Source organism: Passer domesticus, chromosome 3 (assembly GCF_036417665.1).
Source record: "Passer domesticus isolate bPasDom1 chromosome 3, bPasDom1.hap1, whole genome shotgun sequence".
Classification (NCBI taxonomy): domain Eukaryota; kingdom Metazoa; phylum Chordata; class Aves; order Passeriformes; family Passeridae; genus Passer; species Passer domesticus.
In genome coordinates, this window is record NC_087476.1 from 9,561,108 (window position 1) to 9,588,209 (window position 27,102).

The 27,102-nt window shown below is 36.5% G+C and overlaps 1 protein-coding gene across 1 annotated transcript in view; it reads left to right on the forward strand.

Moving 5' to 3' along the window:
* The window catches only part of APOB (apolipoprotein B), a 36,103-nt gene extending 12,605 nt beyond the window's left edge, over positions 1-23,498 (forward strand). The window contains 17 exon segments of the mRNA XM_064411804.1: positions 10-247; positions 789-965; positions 1,256-1,447; positions 2,196-2,363; positions 3,544-3,755; positions 4,095-4,277; positions 4,495-4,616; positions 5,183-5,393; positions 6,627-6,802; positions 6,927-7,114; positions 7,383-7,528; positions 9,244-9,620; positions 10,363-17,943; positions 18,435-18,549; positions 19,406-19,589; positions 20,643-22,253; positions 22,255-23,498. Of these exon segments, the coding sequence (XP_064267874.1) occupies positions 10-247; positions 789-965; positions 1,256-1,447; positions 2,196-2,363; positions 3,544-3,755; positions 4,095-4,277; positions 4,495-4,616; positions 5,183-5,393; positions 6,627-6,802; positions 6,927-7,114; positions 7,383-7,528; positions 9,244-9,620; positions 10,363-17,943; positions 18,435-18,549; positions 19,406-19,589; positions 20,643-22,253; positions 22,255-22,464 (12,091 nt within the window). The 3' untranslated portion in view covers positions 22,465-23,498.
* Positions 23,499-27,102: the final 3,604 nt, after the last annotated feature.

Here is a 27,102-nt window from a genome sequence, read left to right on the forward strand (position 1 = left end):
CTTCCCTAGTCTGAAAAGCCGAGTTGAAGAAGCTCTGAATGGAAATCAGCTCCCAACAGCCAAAGATTTCAGAAAATTCTCACAAAATTATCAGATCTCAAAAAGAGTTTCTGTACCTGGAATTGACCCCATCTCTGCCAAAGTAGAAGGAAACGTGATATTTGATCCAAACAGCTATGTTCCTAAGGAGACCATGCTGAAAACCACCCTGCATGCCTATGGATTTGACCCAAGTGATGTCTTTGAGGTACAATTATCAAAAACATTTGCTAGTATTCAGCTGCTTTCTTTCTCATTTCTGTTTTCTTATAACAACCTTCCGTGAATAATGTATATTTTACAAACCTTGGGAGCAATCTAAAGATCACTGTGACTACAAGGGGACTTTGATTTGGTCTCAATGGGCTTTAGAACAAGCCATTCATTATGTGATGTCACTTGCCACTGACTGGATAGACGACCCTGCTGAAGTTATTAAAGGGCTCAGGGTAAAATGAACCCATCCATATCAAATTGACTTTGTGCTAATGAATCATTGCTGGCACACTGAAGTACTCACAGTAGATTTTTAGTGAGATACAACCTATGCATAGGTTTTTTGTTGAACTTCACCATACAAATAAAATGAATTATAAGACATAGTGTTCCATATCTTCCACTAAGGGTCATGGGCTTCTAGGATACACTTTAAGTGCATTTTTTCTCCCCAGAAAGTCTGTTTGTTGTAAAGTTCCAAAGAAAAGGAGGCAAGTGTCTCAGCTATGCATTGTCCTTTCTGTTCATTTCAGCTTGGCTTGGATGGAAAGGGATTTGAACCAACACTGGAAGCATTGTTTGGAGAAAATGGATTTTTCCCAGACACTGCAACCAAGGCCCTGTACTGGGTTGATGGCAAAGTGCCAGAGAAGGTTTCCAAGGCACTTTTTGACTATTTTGGTTACTCACAGGATGGCAAGCAGGATCAGGTACAGCTTGAAAACATTCTCTGTACAGCACAGCATTCCTATTTGTACACAGTAATTACAGCACTTAGTGCTTTACTCTGTATGTTCCTTCCCCTCTATGGTGAGATAAACAGAAATCCTTAATGTTATTTAACAACCTGTTTTCTTAATTGTATTTGAGGGATGTTTGTGTGATGAGAAATCTGTAAGTGTATGTGCAGAGTAGCTGACGTTCACAAAGTACCTGTTCTAGATATATGACCTCACATACTTCTTATAAATGTTGTATTGCTTTCTGACTGAATTTTCAGGATATTGTGAAAGGAATAATACTTAACCTTGAAAAACTGATAAAAGAATTGGGCAGCAAGGAAGCTCCGGAAGGAAGAGCATATCTAAGGATCCTGGGAGAAGAGCTTGGGTACATGAAACTCAATGATTTTAAACTGCTGGGAAGCTTGATTTTAAAGAGTGTTAAAACTCTTCAGACTGTTCCTGAAATGGTATGTTTCTGATGCAGCAATGTGCATTATCGACTTTCTTTTTTTCCAAACAGATTTTTTTAAGATTTAGATTGTATTATGTAAAAATATTTGATACCAGCATGAAAATAAAATTATAAAATATCCAGGCTTGTGTTGAAGGACTGAGAAATCTGTGAAGAATCCTCAATAACCAAGTAGAGTCCTCCTAGAGGATTGGTGAGGGGAAGGAAAAAGGGAAAGTTCAGCTCATATTGTATTATTGAGATATCAACTGGAACAATTCCCAAAAACTTTGGTACTTTGGTATTAAGTTACATGACTAAATTTTTAATTATGTAAATATGTTTTAATATTAAAAATGTCATCCTTGTCATCTTAAAAAAAAAGATGGAGTACATTTTAGGAATATTTGGTAATATCCTTCTTTCACAGAAGTAAAATAATCTTTTGCCATTGACTTTGGGGAAACCAGAACATTACATGGTATCTAAGCCAATTTGCCTTTTTACGTGTATGTTAAGGTAGATAAAATGTGTGTGTCAAGGCTGGTAAAAAATCCGGTATTCATTTAAAATTCAGATTTTGCTGACAGTCTTTAGTATATGTTCAGAAGCAGTGAATCTGTGGAAATTAGATTCTTACTCCATATGAAATTATCTTTTGGATTATAGAGTTGCAATCATTCCCTGATCAGTTTGAAAACTACAAAATGTGCATATTCCAAAGTGTGGATTTGTTAGTGTTCATTTCCTTGTTTGATTCCCAGATTGCACAAGCCATCTCAAAAGGTGTTGACAGGGATCTATTTATCCACTACATATTCATGGACAATGAGTTTGAGCTTCCAACTGGAGCAGGTTTGCAACTGAAGTTTGCCTTGTCTGGGATAACAACACCTGGGGCAAAAGTAGCTGCAAAGCTTCAACAAAAAAGCGTAAGTCCCAATAGTTGTCTATATTTTTTCTCCTAATAATAATCTACATTTTAGTTTATGGATTGAACTGTAACACTAGAAACATTTTAAAGATTGCAAAATGTTCTCAAAATTAAAAAATCCTAACTCATTAGAGGTCTTTGGTTAATTTGTGGATAACATTTAAATTAGATTAAGAAGCAATGTGTATAATAAATTACAAATGAGTCATAAAATTTATTAATTTAAAATATTTCAACCACTCTTTCAAAAATAAAACTTTTTAATCGGTTTCTATCTCTCCCCCTGCACTCAAAATACAACAGTACGAAAGCTACAGTACGTGAATTTGCTGTTCAAGCCTAAAAGTTAACAAAACATTTTGTTGTGGCCAATTCAAAGAGAAAAATTTTGATTAGCATTTAAAAGAAATATTGAAATTTGAGTCAAGTAAAGTGTTTTTTCACCTGAGAGGAAGCAGCTTAAAATTATAACAAGGAAAAAGCATGTAACACAAAATTAATTATCCACTTAAAATTAAAAGAAAATAAATGCTTCTATTCCTTTTTACAGTTCTAATAACTACCTTGCTCTAACATAGTCAATGTTTTGTAAGAACTTCTTATTAGTTTCAGTTAATCTAAACTTTTTAATTTTCTGCCATATACCAAGATCTAAATAAAAATAAGAAATAAATACTCAAATTTAGTACTTATTGCCTTTCAGTTAGCTCTGGAATCTTTTCCAGAATTTTTCATGGTGTCCCTTCTTTCTTAATGGCCAAAGAAAAAGCTTGGAATAAGCCAGTGTGTGTTTAGAGAAATTAAAATCTTGGATCGATTTCTTTTTTGTAAAATAGTTTGCTCATTGTCCTTGAAAACTGCTATTTTTTTTCTTACAATGGAGAACTGGCTCTTGTCTTCAGATTTAAAAATACATGCAAGTAGCTCTATATACAAAAATCTTTCTGAAGCATGAGTATTTTTACATTAAAATAGGTAGGGATCCTTGATGTTATCATCTTGCTGGTTACAGTTACCACTTATATGGGCCATTTGATTATGTGATTTGGGAATCAGATTTTTTGAATAACAGAATCAATTCTCTAAAACTTAACCTCTGTATTAACATGGGGTTTTTTGTATAACTAGCAAGAAGTGTATTGGGCAAATAAATACCCTGTTTTGTTTTTATTAAATAGATGCAAGCAGATCTCATTGCTAAACCTTCAGTAGCAGTTGAGTTTGTGACACACCTGGGAATAAACATGCCTGAATTTGCTGGAAGTGGTGTGGAGATGAATTCTAATATATTCCATGAATCTGGAATAGAAGCACATGTTAGTGTAAAAGCTGGACAATTGAAATTCAGCATTCCTGCTCCAAAGAGTCCAGTAAAACTCCTCAGTATCAGGTAATGAGAACTGAATGAGAGCTTTCAAGGCTATGTTCTTCCTTCTCTCCTTGGTTTTTATTGTGGTGGAATTTTTATTTTGTTTTCTTTCACATAAAATTACTATAATAGCAATACATATTTTAAATTGAATTTAAATTAACTACTTACATTAATTTTAGAAAAAATGGCTTAGTATACTAAATTATAATTATCACTAATAATACATACATCATTTAAAGCCAGATGTTATTTCAGTTAGCCTCTACATTATTAAGAGAGTTTTATTCCGAAGTAACTGTGTTAATAGGACATCTGAGCACTTGTCCTGGGAATAAATTACTAACTTTTCTGTTCCAGCAATACACTGCATTTGGTGTCTCCAGCCAAAACTGAAGAGATTCCAACTCTGATAGAGAACCAAGAAACTTCAACTTCTTGTAAGCCTTTCATTCCTGGTCTAAATTTCTGCACCAAAGTATTGTACCCTAATTCCACTGATGCAGAGGCAGTTCCATACTTTCCCTTGACTGGAGAATCCAGGTAAGTCATGTCAACTTAAACTGTGTTTATTTTGTGCTAACTACCTTCCCGCTTATTCTCCAGGAATCTCTCACATCAAGCTTACCTTTAAAAATCTTTCAAAACTTACTGGCAGCAGCAGCTCAGAAAGAGAGCTGTTCAGAACTGTATGATTTCTTCTGTTTGTGGTCATGGACAAAAAAGTTACTCATAACACATTTCTTTACTCCTTCTGTAGATTTGAGGTTGAATTAGTGCCCACAGGCGAAGTAAAGGAATACTCTGCAATTGCAAACTATGAACTGCAGAGAGAGGGAAATGACCAGATAGACACCTTAAAGTTTGCTGTCCAGGCAGAAGGTAAGAGTCAAAAAAACCTGTGTGGTTTTTCTCAGTTTTGAACTGTCATTTTACAGAAAAGGAACTTTTATTAATACTCTTAATATTATTCTTAACCATGTAAAATATAATACCATTTTCACACCCAAGCAGGCCCACAATTTAACTACATTTCCTTTCATGTAATCCCAGTGCAGGATTTTCATGATGAGAGGCTGATTTTGTACTTTGCATGATTTTAATAAAAGTGTGATGTTGGTGAATGGAAGCAAGGAAGAGGAGATGTTCAGGGGGTCTATATAAGCAAGAGAAAAATATGTTTCTTATGAAATATGGAGTGAAAGCATACAAAAAATCTGTGGGGTCATTTAAATTACAAAAGTATTGATGAGTTGGTGGGTCAGCCCATGGTGTGTTTAGTAGATGAGAAGAAAAAAGATGACCTAGTTGCTAATCAGACTCATTAAAAGTTGTGTTAGACCTTTAGTGGGATATAATTGTCAGCTGATTCTTTTTTGTTCTCCCTTTAAGAAAAGTCCAAACAGATCCCATAGTTGATAATAACCAAAGTACATTATATTTTCTAGGTGTAAACCAGCATGAGGCCACATTGACCTTCAGGTACAACAGAGGAAAAAAGATTTTGACCAGTGATGTCCAGATTCCAGATGTTGGTGTTGACTTTGGTACAAACTTCAGAATTACTGATGAATCCATTTCTGGGAAGAAAGCATACACCTTTGTCTTAGATGTCAACAACAATAAGATTACAGAAGTAACTCTTACTGGCCAGATAAGGTAAATCAGGAAAACATTTAGAATTTAAAAGCTACCTTTGAAAAGGTTTCACTGGATGTAAAAATGTAGCAAATTTTTATCTCATTTTGGAGAAATTTCTTAAATACAGAGACAGATAAACTTGCCATTGAAACTCCATTATAAAAAAACTTCAATTTTATTTGTAATAGTAATCAAATGCATACGTATAACACATTGACTGATCTTTCCTACTATATGTATAGATATAATTTGAATTACAAGTTCCTTGAGGTAGTTCTTCCATGTTTGCACACACATGACTGCAAAAATGCATTGTACTACTGTTATTGCAGGTGTGATAATCCAAGGATATAAACAAGGCAAGGTTTGTTCAGAGAGGTATTATCTTTTACTGGATATGCTTGGCTCTAAAAAAAGTTATTACATCTCCCCATGAAGAAATCTAATGGCACTCAGTAAGAAACAAAACCAAAAATAACTGAGAGCTTCCTGTAAAAATTCCCACGCTTCTTGATGAGAATATTTCCGGGAACATCTACAGGGGAGCTAACAAAAATGTTCAGCCTGCCAGGGTTTCTAAAATTGTCTGCCTCACAAGCCCATAGTGAAATGGGCTGATCACATTCTTTAATAAACCTCAATCTTCCATGGAATTCTGTGATCTTGATGGTGCCCCAGGGAGTCTTTGTCTTTGCTGTTCATGTAGAATTGCCTCTGATATCAGTGGGAGCTTTGGACAGATGTCAGAGACCTCAATTCCCTTTCATTTGCACTAACATAACATTAGAAGTTTGCTCGAGTCAACAAAGTTAGAGATATAAAATAAATGTGAATAAAGGAAAATTAAGCCCACTGGCATAATATATTTTGCCAAGTGTTTTGTTTCTATGTGATTCATGGCCACAGTCTGTATCCTGAGTAGAGAATTCAGCTTGAGTAAGGCATTTAGAATTTGGTTCAGTTACAACTTTACCAGGACAGGTACATATTTCCATCCTTTTCACTCCTTTGAAATTAACACAGACCATTACTGTGTGTATCTGCAGAGCAGCACTATAATAGTCTACTACAGGTTTTTCAAACTAACTAGCAGAAGCTGAAAATATTGAGTTAGAACAATGTTTACAAGTTTGATTCTATCTAATTTTTTTATAACACCTATTATGCCTTTGCTACAGATTTAAATGCTGAAAATCCTCCTGAAAAAATACAATTAAATATTTTTATTCACATATATTTTTTCTTTCACAGATATGCTGGAGTGGAAGAAGCAATGTTAAGAGGCACCATTTCTTTTCCTCGCCTGGAAACAGAACTTAGAAGTGAAGCATTGGTTAATTATTCACCAAACAAAGCATATCTTCAAATCAGCTCAGCTGCAACAATTCATGGAAACTCAATTTCAAAAAGAGTTCTTCTCAGATATGGTAGGACCAAAAACATGATCCACATACACAACCTTTAAATTTAAGCATCTTTTTACATTAGTTCATAGTATCTCTCAAGAAAAGAATATTACTGATTTTACCCTTTTCTTTTTAAAATTTTTAGATGCTGAGAAAGTTGAGCTAGAGTGGAATTCAGGTGCCAGTGCTGCTGTGAAAAAACTGTCTTCTGCCTTCCCAGTTGACTTTTCAGACTACCCAAAAACTCTAGAGAAGCATACCAACGAACTTCTGGATCGGAAAGTGGCTCATACAGACATGACACTGCGACATATCGTGTCACAATTTATTGTGGTATGGTTTTCAACATGCAGTAGATATTACAGCTTCAGCACATAGCCCTGAGGAATTCTTGCCTCCCCCATGAAAGCTAAAATAAGAACTACGTGTAAAGCCACTCATCATAGTGAATAAGCTATGTATTTCCAGCTTTGATAGAATGAGTCACTTTAGTAGATAGCTCGACCCCAGTATTTGGGTAGTTCAAATAACTTTCAAATACCTTTACTGGGAGGTCCTAAAACTTTTTATTTACTTTGAAAAACTTTTCTCCTCGTTGCAGGCAACCAACACCTGGCTGCAAAAGACATCAAATGATGTCCCTTATGCCCAGACCCTGCAAGACAAACTGAGTGCACTGCAGGAACTGAACATTCAGAAACTTAACCTGCCTGTTATCACCATTCCTGAAGAACTTTTCCTGAAAAGGTAGGGAATGAAATCAGGATAGTGAAACAGGAAACTGAAAATAGATATTTGTTCATTTTAGTGTTACTTTATTGTGTTTTGGTTTTATAAAACAGCATGGAATTGCTGTAAACATTAGCATAAGATTGGAATCATAACAAAGAACTTTACAGTCAGAGAAATGAAAGTAGGAATTGATGCACATATTTAATACAGATTTGACTTCATGTAGTATATTAATAGAACCCAAAGTGTTGTATTGTTACAAATGTACTGAATAAAAATACAGCATTCAACAGTCTTTAAGCCACAGAAATACCGAAGACGAGTTTCTCATAGATTTGTATCCTACATCCCTGCTGACACGTCAGCCATAACCCTCATAGCTCTGCATTTTCCTGTGCAGTCCTGTTGGACAGTTTTTCCCATTTCCCTACACATACTGGTTAACGCCCACCAGTAGAGCAACCTGACCTCCTCCCATGCCTGACGTGCTCAGAGGGAAGTTGCACACATATGGACTGGGTGCTTGCACTAGTTTGTCCCATCTCTTCTACTTAATAGAATTTCACAGGACTTGTATGAATGTCATTACCCTTGTGTTAAATTTTGTAGAAATGAAATGCTGAAATAAGTGCAAAGGACAACAGAGGCTAGTGTAAGATTGGGTGTCAAAAACAAATGGAGAAGAGTCTTCACTTTTGTATCTCTTAGATCTGTTTTTCCATGTATTATCTTTCATTGTGCTAATATGATATGGTGTGTTAATGATACACATCTCTATTGCTGCCATTGTGCTCCTGAGCTAAGTATAAGCAAGGAAGAAACTGGATTTTTCTCCTAGGTTGTTGTCATCTGTGCTAATAATAATAACAATAATAATAACAATAATAATAACAATAATAATAACAGTAATAATAACAATAATATTAGGGGGTTTTACTGCTCCTTTATGTAGCTTTTTAAAGAAACAAATTTCCTTTTGTAAATTTGTAATCTTTTTGTAAAGGAACAAATTTCAAAAGTTTTTGTTTAATTTTTGTCTTAGGATGTAGCTCTAAGTGTAAAAATTCAAGATTTTGCAATATGAAAGACCAGTTAGGGAAACAAGAAAAGTATCTTTGCCAGCTTATTGTTCATTCAGAAATTAAGGCCAAGTTTCCTTCTGTGTTGCCTTTTCCTAATTAAGTTTTTTCAGCCAACAATCCATTTTCCAGTCCTAGTTCCTGGTCACATGTTTAGATTTTTATTTCCTTTTATTCAGAATAAAAAAAAAAAAAAGTTAAATATTTAGATGATCCTTTGAAATGCTTGTAATGGGAAAGATAGATAAATTCTTAACACTAATATGATTTCATGCGTTTCTCTAAGAATACATCACTTCTAAAAAAAACATAATTGCATTTTTCTGGTACTCAGCATCCCACAAGTGTGCCAGTGATTCTGGAGGATTTTTTTTTTATTTTACCTACAAGTCCCTTTGTTTATGAAATAAGAGGAAAAAACATTGAAACAATTTCCTGGTACCAAAAATACTTTTGATAAATTCTGATGAATGAGTGCTTGAAAATGTTGACATTAATGTTTGATCCTTACATTTCTCTCTAAAACTAAAGTCAGGACATTGATATAAGCATGTAAGTAGGCTCAGTATCTTGGGCATAGGAGGAAATAATGAAAACTCCTGTATATGCTTTATGAACTTAGTTTCTAACAGAGTTATCTTTATTTTCCAGTGAAGGCCGGGTCAGATACAACTTCAATAAAAACAGTTTTGTAATTGACATTCCACTGCCATTTGCGGGAAAATCGTCTGATGAGATATGGATTCCGAAGACTGTTAAAACACCTCCTCTGGTAGTGGAGTCCATGGGAATAAGTGTGCCATCTCAGGAATACAGAATCCCAACATTTACTGTTCCAAAATCCTACCCTTTCCGTGTGCCTTTGCTGGGCAAGTTAGAGGTCTCTGCTAATGTGTACAGCAACTATTACAACTGGACAGCCGTGTACACCGTGACTAACAGCACCACAGAGAGAGCAACCAGCGTTAAAGCTACCTATAACACAAATGCTGATTCAGTTCTTGAGCTGCTTTCCTACAGTGTGAAAGGTAAGCGTGTTTGCTATACTGCAATGTTTGCAAACCTACTTTAATTATTTTGTATCCCTTATATCAGGTACAGTACACTCGTTTGCCTGCACTTATTTAAAGACAGGTGTTGCACGATCTTGAATCACTTTCCCTTTGATTTTAAAGATGTTTGGTGTGTCTGTTTATTCAGGCACTGAAATTGAAGTCAGTTTAATTCAGTTAAGACTTTTACAGTCCGTATTTTCCTGGGTGTTCCTTACAGAAGAAAATGTCCTTCAAAACTGAAGGCATTGTACAAACACTTGTGCAGCTGGTAAATCAACTCTTTTCAAAATCAGGTGTGCAAGTGTATGTGTAGGTATGCCCACAATTTATTTCTCAGTCTATTAATATGTGTATATATGTATATAAAATTGTCTTATATTTCTTTTGTCCATATATTGCCATAATATGGTATTTTTAAGTTAATTACCTTAAAATTGCAGTTTGGGTTCTTAAACAGCAAACAGACAACCTGTCTTCAGGTTAATTTTCTTCTAAACTCCTCAGGATAACTGAGGCACGATAAAGAAAACACTAAAATCTAGGAATGTTAGATATGGGCTATTCTTGAGTCCATCTTCTTAATTTAAGTTTAAATAATGACATAATTTTATGTAATTTTACATTATTATATTTAGTAGTGTAGTGTATAAACTTAGTTTATTTGTAGTTCAAAACTTTAGCTTCAAATATCAAAATCTCTTTTTTCCTATTTAAGGTTCTGGAGAAGCATCATATAACAGAAACGGATTCATCTATGCTTATGAAAATCACCTGAAGCACAGAGTCTTAACATCAGTTTTTAAGCTGTCTGGCAGAAAGAATTATGAACCTATTCCAGTTGCAAACTACACTTTATCACTTACAGCATCAAGTACTCTGGGTCCCCGGCTTTCATTTTCCAGTGACATTGTTTCTGAAAAGATAAATAACCTGAATACCAATAATGTCAATATGGAAGGGCAGCTGGAAGTGGCTTCAGTGTTTGCAAAAAGCATTTACGCTCTGTCCACCACATACAATGAAAAGAGACGGGTTTTAGAAGGAAAATCAGATCTGAAGTTGGAGTCTTCTTACCTTCAGGCAACCAATCAGATATCTGGCAGATACAGTGATGGTTCATTTTCCATTACTTCAGTTTCTGATGTACAAAATGGGCTATTAAAGAACACAGCTTCACTGAGGTGTGAAAACAGCCAGCTGAAAATGTCATCTGAAACCAATGGGAGGTATCAACATACTGCAGCTGTCAATAAGCTTGAAATAATTTTGTCAAAGAAGATGGCGGCACTTCGATCCGAATACCAAGCCACTTACAACCAAATCCAGTATTTTGCCGTGTTTGCAGGTTCTCTCAATTCCCAGGACCTTGTTTTCAACACTGATATCTCCCTGACTGATCAGAAGAATCGAGCTGCACATAAGTCATCACTCAATGTCAATCGGTATGGTCTAGCCAGCACTGCAACCACCAACATGCAGTTTAGTCCCTTGGCAATGCAGAGTGAAATGAATGCCAAGCTCGACACTGCTGGAGGCTCCATGTCACTGTCCTCTTCCGGGCGCTATGGGAAAAACAATGCAAAATTCAATATAGGTGGAAGAGTGAGCCTAGCAGAAATAACACTGGGAAGTGAATATCAGAGTACGGTTCTGGGTATGGACAACAAACATGTTTTAAATTTCAGAGTTAATAGAGAAGGACTCAAGTTTTCAAATAATTTGCAGGGATCATTCAAAGAGATTAAGTTGGAATACACAAATGATTTGAATATTCCAGGCTTATCCTTAACATTTGTTTCAAAATTAGACAACAGCTTCGGCTTTGACAAGTTCCACAAACATGTTTTTGACCTTCAACTGGAGCCTAGCTCACTGACAGCTAAACTGAGCAATAATCTTAAATACACTAAAACAGAAGTTTCCAACAAAGCAGAACTCCTTCTCGAGCCTCTGAATATGAACTTGGATGGCAATGTCCGAGGAGTCCATGAAGCAGATGAAATAAGGCACACCTACACCCTTACATGTGCTGGTCTAACTGCAGACTTGAAAATAGACACCGTGGCAAACATTCAAGGCGCAGCAGTGAGTCACAGAGCTCATCTGAATGTGGCAGGACTTTCTTCCTCAGTTACCATGAACACAAACTGTGATTCCAAACCTCTCCGTTTCAGCAATGCTGTGCGTTCCACTATGGCCCCATTTGTCATCACGGCTGACGTACACACCAATGCTAATGGAAAGCTGGTTGCTGTGGGTGAACACACAGGAGACTTGTACAGCAAATTGCTGTTTAAAGCAGAGCCTCTTGCTTTTACTTTCTCCCATGATTACAGAGGCTCTACCAGCCATAGCTTGAAGTCTAGAGGAAGGTACACTACCCTGCTTGACAACAAAGTTAATATGCTTTTTACTCCATCAGAGCAGTCAAGTGCTTGGAAACTGAAAAGTCAGCTAAACAATAATGTATATTCACAAGATTTCAGCGCTTACAATAATGCAGAAAAGATCGGTGTGGAACTTAATGGAAGAGCTTTAGCAGATCTCTCTGTAATGGACACGTCAGTCACACTACCATTAACATCTGAAGAAGTTAATTTAATTGATCTCTTGGGTCTCAGGAACAGCATATCGGAGCCTCAAGAATTCAGCATCTCTGGCTTTTTGAAGTATGACAAAAATAAAGATATGCATGTTATTAGCCTACCTTTCTTGGAAAATTTACCAGTTTACTTTGAAAAACTCAGAGGCACCATTCTATCCACACTGCAGGCCATACAAAGGTATCTAAAGAGCATAGATATAGAACAACATATGAAAAAATACAAGGCAACTTTGAACAAACTGCCACAGGACATTAACGATTACATGGACAAATTAGATATCAAAGGCAAAGTTAGCAGCATGAAAAATAGTTTTGTTGCTTTCACAAAGGACTACAGAATAACATCGGATGATCTCCAAATTATTCTGGAAAAAGCCATGGACAATCTTCAAGAAATACTGTCTCTGCTGCAGATCTATCTGATAGAAGTTGAGCAATACATCAAAGACTGTTATGAGCAGTATGACATTAAAGGACTTATTGCACAACTTCTTGATCAAATAGTTGAAACAATGACAGCTCTAGATAACAAATACCAGGTAAGAACAACTGTAATCAACATCATTGAAAAATTGCGGGTTTTCTTCCAACAATATGATCTTAACAAAATCAGAAGCAGCACTTTGGCTTGGATTAAAAATGTTGATGATGAGTACGGGATTACAGCAAAAATACAGGAAAACCTAGAATTACTCAAGAATCAGATTCAGAATATTGATCTCAGAAGCATTGCAGAAAATTTGAAACAACAGATTAAAGCATTTGATGCTAAAGAATGTTTAGAAAAATTTAAGCGATCTTTGCCAATCAAAAAAATTAATGAAATTCTTGAACAAATCAAAGACTTCATTCTAAATTGGATAGAGGAATATGAATTATCTGAGAAGATCAGCACTTTCCGTGGTCATATGCACAAATTGATTATAAAATATGAAATTGATAAGCAGATATATTTTTTAATTGACAGAATAATAGAACTGCTTAAAACATACAGAATAAAAGAAACTCTCCAGAAACTGACCATCTACCTGCAAAATGCTGATGTGAAGTCATGCTTTGATAAAGTTGTTGCTTTTGTTGATGATGCTGTCAAGAAAGTGCAAACCTTTGATTATGAAAAGATGATAAAGCAAGTCAACAAGTTCCTTGACATGGTTATTAAAAAGCTCAAGGCTTTTGATTATGACCAGTTTGTAGATGACACAAATAACAAAATTCGAGAAGTGACTCAGAAAATAAATGAAGAACTCAGAAATCTAGAACTTCCACAGAAAGCAGAGGCACTGAAACAGTATATAAGAGATTTTAGATCTGTGATTTCAAAATACATGGAACAACTAAAGGACACGAAGCTTGCTGCAGTAATTAACTGGCTCAGGGAGCTCATAGACTCAACAACATTTGCTAATCTCAAAGCCAAGGTAAATGAACATCTGGAAGACCTGCGAGAGAGGATTTCTGAAATGGATATTTCTCAGGAATTCCAGTGGTGTCTTCAGAAGATAAGCCAATTCTACAACTCTGTTGTCATATACATCTCTGACCAATGGAGCACAGCTTCCAAAAAAATGACTGCGTTGGCTGAAGAGTATGATCTAAAAAATTGGGCTGAAAGTGTAAAACAGTTTGTTGAAACTGGATTTAAAGTCCCTGAAATCAGGGCAGTTATAGTCACTATACCTGCCTTTGAGGTTAGTCTCCGAAGTCTTCGGGAAGCAACATTTCGAACACCAGAATTCATTGTCCCACTGACTGATCTCCGTATCCCCTCCTATGAGATCAATATTAAGAGACTAAAGGACTTGAAAATCCCAATGAAATTTACTACCCCAGAATTTAAAATTCTAAATGCCTTTCAAATTCCTTCCTTCACAATTGACTTGATTGAAGTTAAGCTTCTGATTGTGAGAACAATAGACAAAATCATGTCTGCGGAATTTCAGTTCCCATCTATCGATGTCTATTTGAAAGACCTGAAGATGAGAGATATGCCCTTTTCCGACATTTCTTTTCCAGAAATGCAAATGCCTCAATTTCAAATACCAGAATTATTGATTCCAAAGCTAAATCTGAATGAGCTCCAGATTCCTAACATGAAGATACCAGAGTTCCAGCTCCCACGTATCCCACATACTGTGACTGTCCCTACATTTGGCAAGTTGTCTGGTGCTTTCAGAGTCACCTCGCCATTCTTCACACTGTCTACACAAGCTGAAATTCGTAATACCACAACATCTGCAAACAGTCCAGAATTTGTCACCTCCATTTCAGCTCAAACAACATCCAAATTAGACTTCCTAGTTTTTAGTGTTATTGCAGATTCACGTCTGCTGGCCCCTAACATGAAGCAGCTGAATCTTAAAAATGCTATGAAAGTCAACCATAGGTTCCTTAAAGTTGATCATACCAATGAAGTGGTATTTTTAGGGACTTCGGTAGAAGGTGAAGCTGAAACTAGAGCAAACTTAAATACAAAGAAAAATTCAGTAGAGCTACAGAATAACTTGATGGTCAAGCTGCAAAGAAAAATTTGGATGCAGAGTGGATTGGCATATTCTCACAGACTGAATATTCCACAAGCTGGTTTCTCCAGCCAGGCTGATCTGATCAATAACATGACAGCAGAGGTAGAAGCAGGATACATATCATTTACCTCTGCTGGTAGAGGAAACTGGAAATGGGTTTCACCCAATTTCTCCGACGAAGGCACTCATGATTCACATGCCACTTTCAAGATTGAGGGCCCCACTATTACATTTTCTGCCAACAACAGAATAAATGATAAGTATCTGAAAGTCAACCAAGCTATGAAATATGAATGTCATTCATTAATGTCTGCAGCACTTCAGATTCTGTCTGAAATTGAGTCACAGCGTGTGGGACGTAGCCTTCTGAATGTGCAAGGCACAGGAGAACTTCTAGGAATGAAAGTAGAATTAACAGGCTCTCACAATGCTCGGCTCCATGGACGGGTTACTGGAACTGTAAATAATGAACTTTCCTTCTTGGCAAACCCTTCTGAAATTCGTCTTTCAACAAACAATGATGGAAATGTGAAAATCAGCTTCCCAATGAAACTAACTGGCAAAATTGACTTCCTGAATAACTATGGGTTTGCCCTCAGTTCTTCTGTTCAACAGGTCAACTGGCAAGCTACTGGTAGATTCAATCAATACAGATATTTCCATAATATGTCTGCTGGCAGCAATGAGGACAGAATTGAAGCTCATATCGAAATGAATGGAGATGCCAACCTGGACTTCTTAAACATTCCTCTAAGCATTCCTCAGATTCAGATTCCCTACACTGGAATCAAAACACCTCAGCTGAAAGATTATTCACTGTGGGAACATGTAGGCCTGAAGGAATTATTGAAGACAACAAGACAATCCTTTGATTTAAATTTGAATGCTCAGTATGAGAAAAACAAAGACATGCATGCAATCCCACTTCCTTTAGCAAAAGTGCATGAAGTACTTAATAAGAACATCCTTTTATTCAACAAGCATTTTGAGAAAGGGAGAAATGCAGCTTTAGATTTTCTTACAAAGTCATATAATGAAGCCAAAACAAAACTGGACAAATACAAAATACAAACATCACTGAACAAAATACCACGGACTCTCACAATTCCAGGATACACCATTCCAGTTGTGAATATTGAAGTTTCTCCTTTCACTGCTGAGATGCCAGCCTTTGGTTTCACACTTCCAAAAGAAATAAGCACAAGAGGATTCACAGTCCCAATAATTGGCTTTTCAGTTCCATCTTACACACTAGTCGTACCTTCTTTTGAGCTTCCAGTCCTTCATATCCCCCAGGATCTACGCACTCTAAAACTTCCTAGATTCAGAATCAACAGCTCAGCAAACAACATCTTAGTTCCAGCCATGGGCAACATTACTTATGACTTCTCATTTAAATCCAGCGTAATGACTTTAACTGCAAATGCTGGGCTGTTCAATCAGTCAGATATTGTTGGACATCTCAGTGTCTCATCCTCTTCTGTCATTGAGGCTCTGCAATTTAAGCTGGATGGTTCAACAAGTTTGACAAGAAAAAGAGGGTTGAAGCTGGCCACAGCATTGTCCCTGAGTAATAACAAATATATAGGAGGAAACCATGATAGCACTGTCACTCTCTTAAAGAGGATCATGGAAGCTTCGGTGGCAACAAATATAGAAGTGGACACACCAGTTTTAAAAATTAATTTCAGCCAAGAACTTTCTGGAAATACAAAATCTAAACCCACTCTTTCCTCAGAGATAAAATTAATTTATGATTTTAATACTCCCAAATATGGTACCAGTGCTAAGGGAGAAATTGCTCACAAATTTGCTTTGGAGAGCCTTACATATTACATATCAGTAGAATCTTCTACAACTGGGGATATTGATGGAGTATTTTATACTGGAAATGCATTTTCTGGGAGTTTAGATCATGAGGCAAATGCCTATTTAAATGCTAATGGAGCTCGGTCATCCCTCAGATTTGAGGCCCACTCTAAAGCAGATGGGCTCTGGCTGATTGAAATCAAAGAATTACTTGCAGTTGAAGCATCTCCCCGTCATATTTATGCAGTCTGGGAGCACAATGGGAAGAACTGTGCACGATGTACATCTCGTTTCACAACAACAGGGACTCAGAGATGCAAAGCAACCTTAGAGCTGGCTCCTTGGGATGTATCAGCAGATCTTCAGATTCAAGCCATTCAGCCAAATCCCTTCCTGGGCATGGCATCAGTTAATGAGGCTGTTGTAGTGAAAATCAGTCCTGCAAACCAGAAAGCTGGCTGGAAGGGTGAAGGCCAAATTCACTCACTATCTCTCAGTCATGATATGCAGTTATCAAATGAAAACTCAGAGGCAAAATTTGTTGTTTCTGGATCTTTGGAAGGATACATGGACTTCCTCAAAGTCATCAAGTGTCCCATTTCTGAGAAGAGCTTATGGGATATTTTGAAGCTGGACGTCACTACCAGTGCTAACAGGAAACAGTACTTGAATGGCTCGGCATCCCTCGTGTACACCAAGAGTGAGGATGGTTACTTTTTCCCCATACCTGTGAATAAGCTGACTGATGGCTTCACTGTCACTATTCCTGGGTTACACCTAGAGGCTCCAAGCCCTGTCCTCAGCACTCCAGAGTTCAGCCTTCCTTTCACCACTCTCCAGGTCCCAGCATACACCGTTGACTTGCGCAACATAAAAATTCCACAGACACTAAGCACAATGCCATTTGATGTCCATTTACCCACACTGCCAAAGCTAAGATTCCCCAAAGTGGATGTAGGAGCAAATTATATTACATTAGAAGAATATAAAATGCCATTTTTTGAGGTGACAATACCTGAATACCAAATAGCTGTGTCTCAATTCACTTTACCAAAGAGTGTTTCATTTGGCACTTTCTCTGTAGATCTAGATGAAGTAGCTAATAAAATTGCAGATTTTGAAATGCCTACAATTACCATTCCTGAACAGAAAATTGACATCCCCCCTCTGAAAATATCCTTGCCTGCTGGAATTTACATCCCATCATTTGGTGCCTTGACTGGATCTTTCAAAGTTGTTTCCCCTTTGTACAACGTCACCTGGAGAACAGACTTCACAAATAAGAAGGATTCTTTTGAACATTCCATTGACTCTACCTGCAGCTCAACATTGCAATTCCTGGAATATGATCTGAATGGTAAGACTTTGAAATTCTATATGCCATGATTTTGAACGAAAAAATTATTGTAGACTAGGCTTTTCCAGATCTTTTTTCCCCAGGACTTTGCAATGAAGGTGTTTCTGTCTGTTTAGCATTGGTGTTAGATGACACTTCTTTTATCAGCAGTGGCATTTTTTCATAAATTACTATCGGAGTCTCAGTCAGTCACCTTGGAGGCTAATGACACATATATATATGTGTGTGTATATGTGTGTCATATCCATATTGATGATATAATGTGAATGTGATATGCCATATCCATGTTGAGATATAATGTGAATTTTAAAATGCTCCAATCAAACAAATGTTTCCATGTCTTTTTATTTGGAACATTATGGCCACTCAGTTTCTTGAAGCATAATTTGACATATCAGTGAAATACCCCACAACTGGCCATCTAACATACAATTGGATATGTCTCATGTATTTCTTCTTGGTAATATACACCCTTGAAATCTTTTTCACAGTTGTTTCAAACTACAAATATAAAGAAGGCGTGTTTGTTGTGAAGACAGCTGGCAGCTTTTCACATCGTGACATGAGTGCAAACTACCAGGAAAATCTAACAATTTCAGGATTTAGGTAAAGATTTGCTCTAATAATGTAATTTATAATACGCATAATTACAAATGATGTGTTGTTGCTTTGATCTCTAATTCCCCTAGGTGCTTTGCAGTAATTAATAAGAATCTGTATGTATATCTACCTTGCCGTTATTGTTTGTGTCCTTTTCCCCCTCAAGGTAGCTTGAAAGCTGTTCCCTATCAGGGTTTTTAGAACAGCTTTTCTCTGTCAGAAAACCACTGAGACATAAGCACAGTATTTTATAATAGGAGCAGTTCTAGATCTAGCCATAAACATAGTTGGATTTCTTCCCAGTGGATCCCTCTGTCACCCAAAGCCAGTACAGAGTAATTTTTATTCACAAGTGCCCAATATTAGACTTGGCTCTCTTACTGCCTGTTTTAATCTGCAAGTGTTGTGTTGATACATCCAAGGGACAGAATCAGTGAAGGCAAGTACAAATGCAGATAAACTGTAGTGCCTATAATTGTGTTGATGGAAAAATTGCAGTCAGTTTGTAGAAATCTGTAGAAAGCTGACAATGGTACAGCTACAGGTTTTGTTTACCTGCCCTAATTTAATGAAAATTCAGAAAAGAGCTCAATATAGTCTTATCTAAAACAGGAAAAGTAGAGTGACATAAAGTTTTGAATGCGTCAGGCTAAATTCTGAGAAATGTGGATAATAAGCCTGACATTTTCTTTTCACCATTAAGGCATTGTTTACTTTTATATATATATATATATATATATATATATATATATATATATGTATATGAAATTATAGGTGGTACTATGTTCAGACATACAGCATTGGGCTTGTGCTTTCTGCATTGCTTCATAGCTGTGTATTTGTGCATTTACTGTGGTTGCAGAGCCATGGAGGACACTTTATCTCTAGACATCATCAGCCCAACTTTCACAGATGTTCATGTGCGTTACCAAGAGAATGAAAGGAAATCATTTGGCTCAATATCCTCACCCTCAGCCGGGACCCTTGCTTATGTCATAGAAGGGGACGATGAAACTTTCCTTGCCAGAGTGTACTACCAAACTCAGGTAAGCTTAATATGAGCAATAAAAAGCAAAAATGTTTGGTGTGGTCAGAGGAAAAGTTCCCTTTTAAATTTTGTCTGTGTTTACATTGAGATATAAATTAACCACCAAATAAAAACTATATTATCAGTAATTAAAGGTTGTATTTCCTACACTGGCATTTCCAGTACTAAAAATAATATCTGTGTTAAAGGGTGTTTTCAATCCCCTCACAGAGTTATTTTTTCTGTCTCCTATGGTCAAGAAGGCACATCCCCTGAAAATGAAGAATGTACAAAGTCAGTTTTAGATAAATTACCCATCACATTTAATAGATAGCCATCAGGCTACTTAGAATTACTACATAAGTGACCATTGTAGGAATAAGGTGACTAGAAGAGGTCAGACCATCTGTGAAGTGTCTTTTTTAATTTGTTATTATGTTACAATACATGCTCTTATTATTGGCATACTACAATAATTTCCAGTTTAAAATCTTACCTTCCAAAATTTTATACTAATTTAAGGATCAGAAGCAACTCATAATTCATTATTTATTTTTTATTATAAATGGAAAAATTATACATGTAAATATAGTCTTATTTGAGGATTTATTAACTACTCTGAATAACTGCCTAAACCGTCTCATTTATTTAAATGATTACACAATTAAATCCTCTAATATTTTCATATGAAAAAGATTTTTTTGAATTCACTTTAATTGATTTCAGGAATGAGTAGAAGGCTCATTTTCCCAAGTAATTCACCTGCCTTATGAGACATGATAGTCATTTAATACAAAGGAAGGAAAAATCTTGTTTGCAGTCAGATATTGAAGACCAGACTAACTTATGTTCTAGTCTTGCACTTTGAAGAAGCTTGAAGTAGCTTGGCACAAGATAATTTCTTCCAAAATAACTTTTCAAGATGACAGCCAACAGACAGCAAACAGACAGTGGATAAAAAATTGGAGAGTGCTTGTCTTAATAAATTATAAAATTGAAGTTGCAATAATGAGAATGTTAAAATACACTCATAATAATATTGGAGTTTTCTTACCCTGTTTTGTATTTTCAGTCTGCTCCCCAGAATGACATTGACATACTAAAAGGTGAGATATCCCTCAAAGAACCTGACCAGATACAAATGAAATTCAACTGGAACGAGGATGCTGCCAAAGACTTGCTGTTGGGTCTGAAAGAAAGAGTGCCTAAAATGACAAATGCAGTCTATAGGTATGTTAATCGGTACCATAAGGAGCATATGGGACTGGAAATTAGTGCTGCCACCTTAAAGATGAAGAGTATAATGCAGAATAATGCTGAAAAAGCATACACTTTTGCTGCAAATCAAATAGATGAAATAGATTCTCAGCTTCGCACAGCTGCCAATGAGGCCTCTGACAAATATCAGGAGCTGAAGTTCAAAGCTAAACGGCTTTATCGAAGAGCAGCAGATCAGGCTGAACAGTTTGACTATCAAAGAATAAAAGCAGAACTTCTGAATGTTTTAATTGACATAATAGAAGAGTACCACCAGAAAATAAAGCACGTAATTGACTCAGCCACTGAATTCCTGAAAACCACAAAATTTCAGGTCCCTGGGTTGTCTGAAAAGTACAGTGGTGCAGAAATATACCTCATGACTACAGAGAAGGTAGCAAAAACTGCTGATGTATGCCTTTCAAAACTTCAGGAGTACTTTGATGCCTTGATTGCAGCTATCAATGAGCTGGAAGTCAGACTTCCTGCTTCTGAAACAATTCTTAGAGGCCGTAATGTACTTGATCAAATTAAAGAAATGCTGAAAGATTTGCAGAACAAAATCAGGCAGACATTTGCTACTCTTCAGGAAGCTGACTTTGCAGGAAGGCTGAAGCAACTGAAACAAGCAGTGCAACAAGTTTTTCAGAAGGTAGAAGAAATGGTTAGAAGCTTGCAATCCAAAACTTTTGAAGACATCAAAGTCGAAGCACAACAGCTGTACAAAGATGCAATAACTTCAGACTTTGCCCAGAAGCTGAGATCCTTGACAAAAGATGTTAAAAAATACATTTCTCAGTTCAAAGACTTCAGCCAGAAGACATTCCGGGACCTTTCAAAAAAGGTGCATCAGCTGCTCCTCTATGTAAAGTCATTGCGGGAGGAATATTTTGACCCAACTGCACTTGGATTGTCAGTGAAATATTATGAGGTGGAAGACAAAGTACTGGCATGGCTGAAGAATATCATAGATGTTCTCGTAGATTGGCACAACCAGTGGGTTGGAGATCTTGCTGGCATCGCCACACGCCTGACAGACCAAGTAAGAGAACTGGCGGAAATCTACAGTCAGGAATATTATGACCTTATAACTGATTTTGAAGGAAAAGGAAAACAGAAGATCGTGGAACTCTCATCTGCTGCTCAGGAAAAAATCCGATATTGGTCTGCAGCTGCTAAGAGGAAAATCGATGAACATAACAAGCAGCTCAAAGAAAAGCTCCGGGAGATCTATGGGCAGCTTAGCCAGTCCCAAGAAAAGCTAATCAGTGAAGCCAAGAGGTTAATTGATGTAACTATAGAAAATTACTCTGCTTTCCTGCAATATCTCTCAGAGCTTCTTCGCTGGCTTGAGCAAATAACAGCTGAGAGCATAAAGCCGTATGTAGCTGTTCGTCAAGGAGAGCTCAGAATACAAGTGCCCATGTGACTGGCAGTCCATTTACCAAATGCCCCAAAAAAGCAGACCGGCACTCTGGAATAAAGTGGAAATGACACACATTCTGATTCAGCAAGGCATTGAGAAAGGCTCCAAGAAATGGAAAGAAATGAAACACTTCATTAATGAACAACTTGACACTGAGCAAGTGAGTCCTCAGGAGATTATGGAAAATATTCAGCAGCACATGAACACCTGAATGGGCATGTAGAAGAGGAGAAGTAACATGTTTCTACCAAAATGTATTTAAATATAACAGCAATCAGTATACTGGAGCTTCAGGTATATATGTTTGAATCTGAATTTGTAAATGAAAACTTGATAATCTACACTAGGTTATTTTAATAAGCTTAATAAGCCAATAAATGAGTTCTTTACTACATTTTTGTGTCATTCATTGCAACTACTTTTACTTGGAGCATAAGGCTTAATCCAACAATTTTCAAGGTCAATGGGAAGTTATTTCTGTAATTTCACAATATGTTGGATCAAGTTAATGTGCAATGCATATTGTAAATAGTCACAAAAGCTATGGAATACATCAAGTAAACAGGTTTTAAGATAAAGGTCACATTCATAAGCCAGTTGAAGGAAGACTTGGAAACACATCTAATTCCCAACACAGAGATACCTTCATAGATAAGTAAAGAGCATGTATAAAAACATGAATTAAAAAAAATTATAAATTCTGAAAATGGCATCAAAAATTGAAAATTAACATAGAAATATGAACATATGTAGAAATCTGACTCCTGGAAAATTGCAGATAATAATACAAATGTTTTTTTTAATGAGAATTAGTTTATGCCTGTGTCAGTTTTCAGACATCTATACCAAGAATTTTATATGAGTTTTCTTTCTACTGGCTAATTTATATTTCAGAAATACAGGGTTTTCTCACCTGTTTCCCCATGATATTTCTGGTTTCACTTTAAATTGTCTATGTTTTACTTACTATGAGTTTAGTCAAGTGTCAAAGTTTCATGGACATTACTGTGTATGTGGCAGTCAAAAAGTTTTCCCCTCGTAGGCAGAAACCTAGATCATTTAAATGAATTCTCAGTTTAAAAGATGAATTTAAGATGTTGAAGAAGTCCCTCACAAAATAAGACTGTTTTTAAGTGGAAAATATGTTGAGCTGCAGTGGTGTACTATATAGACATTCCTAGAGAAATGCATGCTCGGGCTGAAATAATGTTGCCTCTTTGAGAATAAACTTTTTGAAAAACAACACTAGAAAGTTTGTGTGCATATCTGTTTTGATACAATCAGTTCACTCTGTAATATGGTTCTTTCTTGTTCATTAATGGGAAAATAGAAAATCTGTTTTCATTCCATGGTGTGATAGAGTACATACATGAAGCAATGGAGCACACAGACTTTGATATCCCTATTGATAGATAATATTATTACCTGAGTAACTTTACCAGTAATGATTTTTATCAGATAATGATTCTTATCAGATACTTATCAGATTCTTATCATTAACCCAGAAATCAGAATTTCACAAGCATGTTATTATACACACGCCTATCTAGCTGTCAGCAAGTGGTTGTCTCTTAGAAAGTATGGTAAATATCTTCAGAACTTTCAGATATCACAATTACAGCAAACATTCTCAGAATAAGAGGCAGAATAGTCCCCTGTGAACTATAAAATATGTTTTGATTCTGAATAGAACTAATCTATATATGTTGCCCTGCCCAGGGGAACCAAAGGTATAAAAATCCCTGTTTACATGTTCTACTGAGCATCCCAGTAAAAAAGATGTTGGCTGCAGAGCCCTTTCACCTTCATTCACAAGGAAACCGAAGGCTATGGGTCACCTGATCTTTATTGGATGTCAGATTACACAACTCATTTCCCTGAATTTCACAAATCTTTAAGCACAACCAGATTTCTCGGACACTGACTGATTGTTGCTTCCCTTCGTCATGACAAACAACCCTGTGAAACAAAGGACAATAGAATAAATTATAATAGTTATGGGAGAAGAGTGATTTAAAGTTTTGTTTTCTTTTGTTTTCCCCCTCATGTCTATTTATTTCTGTCCATCATCCATTGTTCTTGGAAGGATTTTAAATGCTAAAAAAGGATTTACTTATAAGGAATGGGTTAACTGAATAATAAATATGCCAAATAGTATAAATACTGGTTCTTACTGGCAAGAGTGAAGCTTCCCAAGAGCAAACACAATAGTTTGCACACTAAACTGTGGTTAGAGGTTAGAGGAGATTTCCAAGTCTCAGAGCAGCATTGCCGCCAACTGGATTAAAGCTCTCCATCCTGTAATGGATGTGCCATCTTGCAGTCATCCCACAGTTGGTCTGAGGAGGGCCTGGAAGCAGAACACTGCTCTCAAAATTGATCTTACTGGAACTTATCTGTTTTGTACATCTCCACACCAGAGAGGTCATCTGAAGCACCCCTTTGAAACTCGGGCAATATTTGACACAGGAAGAGGTTGTTTATGTTTGCATGTGTGATCACATGTGACACAAGCACATACAACCAGGTGTCACTTTAATTTCCGTTCCTTTTCCTATTGTTTGGTTGTTGTTGCTGTTTCCTTTCAGTTTCTAGAAAATTTTAGCCTTATTTCCCATGTAGTAAGTTACAGAAATATAGACAAAACCACAATTATTCAAATTGTGTTGCAACTTATGAAATGTTTGCAATATAATAATTTATAATATTATTAGTTCTATTTTGGCTTCTTTTCAGTCTAGTTTATATAACAGGAAATATTTTATTTCATGAAATCAAATTTTGTGGGAGATAACAGGGAATCAGCAACTGTCTGGGGCTCAGTGACACTGCTTCTTTCTTTTCCTTTTCTCTATAGTCTTCATCATCTGAATTCTCATAAATGCCAGAGGGGTTTTTCTTTATAATTTACAGCAGGTATCAGACATAGAGCAGAACTGGTTGTAAAAGTTTAATTACGTGAAACATTTTAACAAGAAATTGAGAGAACAATATGCCCTGCTCTAACTAAGTGATTGTAGAAATAACATTGACAAGAAGCGTGTGTGTTCCTAAATGAAAAACTTTTGCAGACGTAGGACAGCAAAAATGTTCCAGAATTTTAGATTATGCAACCAACTGAAGCTGTTTTTTTATTAAGTGATTTAAAAGTACATGCATAGTTTGCTGCATATCCAGAGATTCTACACACTTATCCACATCCACACACACCATCTTCCACCTCTGGCTCTAAATTGTGCTATTGATACTTTTAGAGCAACTGCCATTATGGCCTACTGATACCTTTCAAAATTTATATTAAAATATTTAGTTGTTCAGTAAGTGACACCAAAATTTGTACTACTCTTCTGCTGGCAGATTTATTGCCCAGGTGGGAAACCAGAATTTATTAAAGGCCATGCGGACATACAGAATTGCTCGTATTCCATTTCTACACAGCCAAATCCTGGCCCAAATGAAATCAATAGCAAAATGTCTGTTGGCCTCAGCAGGAGTAGGCTTTGGCCAGTTAGGTGTATAACTTGAGAAGCACTCTGGGATCCTGTAGGACAAAGCTATATTATTATCTATTAAAATCTACACAAAACTATCATTGAAAAAACATGCAGACAAGAAAATTAATCACTAACAAATTTGAGTCAGATCAGAATGAAGCTTGCCTGTACAACATTAACCAGAGCTTCTTTACAATTTTTTACCCCAGTATGACTTTGTATCACAGAGAAAGTCTGTCAGGGCCAAGAATTCTAGGTTTTGGTCCCAAACCTTAGACATGGAAATATACACATACATCTCATCGCCCTTTCCCTCGTTTCATTATCCCTTTAAGGCATTAAGGGAATCTGGGACCGTACAGAATAAAAACTTGTGTTGATGTTTGCAAGACCCAACTGGGAAAATTCTGGAGTAACACTATCTGATTTAAAGCTTGCCTCTGTTTAGAGGAGTAGGTTGTAGAGACCTCCCAAAGTCCCCTACAACTTGAGTTACTTTGTGATTCTCTTGTGACTAAATTGATATGGCTTTAGGTTGCCATCTCTACCACTTCACCTACCCTTTGGTAAATGGTTTACGAGCAATTTGCTGCATCATTATTGTAATATATCATTATACATAGACAGAAATTTTCATGGTATCCCTGCATGTAAACACGTCCTAATTCTGATTGCAGCCATGAGGCATCCTAAAATTCCCTGAAGCTTCCTTGCAATTGAAGCCTTCTTAGCTGGTTCTGTATCTTTCCTCTTCTATGCTTTTCATGTGAATACCTCTGCCATACCAAACCATAGAGGTTTTTCCAATATGCAGGAATTGATGTTATGATTATTACCATTCATATTCTGACAGCATGACTGTGGTAGCTGTTAGAAGAATAAGATGCACATCTTCTCAGAGTGGCTGAGGGGTCCTCTGCTAAGCTGAGCATTGTCAGAGTGAGAGGATCAAGTACATGAGTAGCAGATCCACTACAAACTTGGGGAAGTAACAAAGGTCAAATGCCTATACCATGCATCTGTTGTGAAGAATCTGCCAGGTATTTGCTGTAAGCAGAGACCCACCACAAGTTATAGCCTCATATTGATTTCCCAGCAAATGAATTCAAGGGAACATGTTTAAAACAATCTTGAATTTATGGATAAATCTATTAATCTATACCTCCTTTGGGACTCAAGGAGCAAGGTCTAGTCTCTGAACAAGTGATACGAACTAGCTCAAACATTATATAGAATATAGGAAATAAGACTTGGAACAACTCTCTGTTCAAGTGTCCAAGTTTCCTCTAAGTGTGAGCCAAAAGCCATATGCAGCATTGGTGCCTGGGGGACCTGGGACTTGGTCTGAAGCAAGG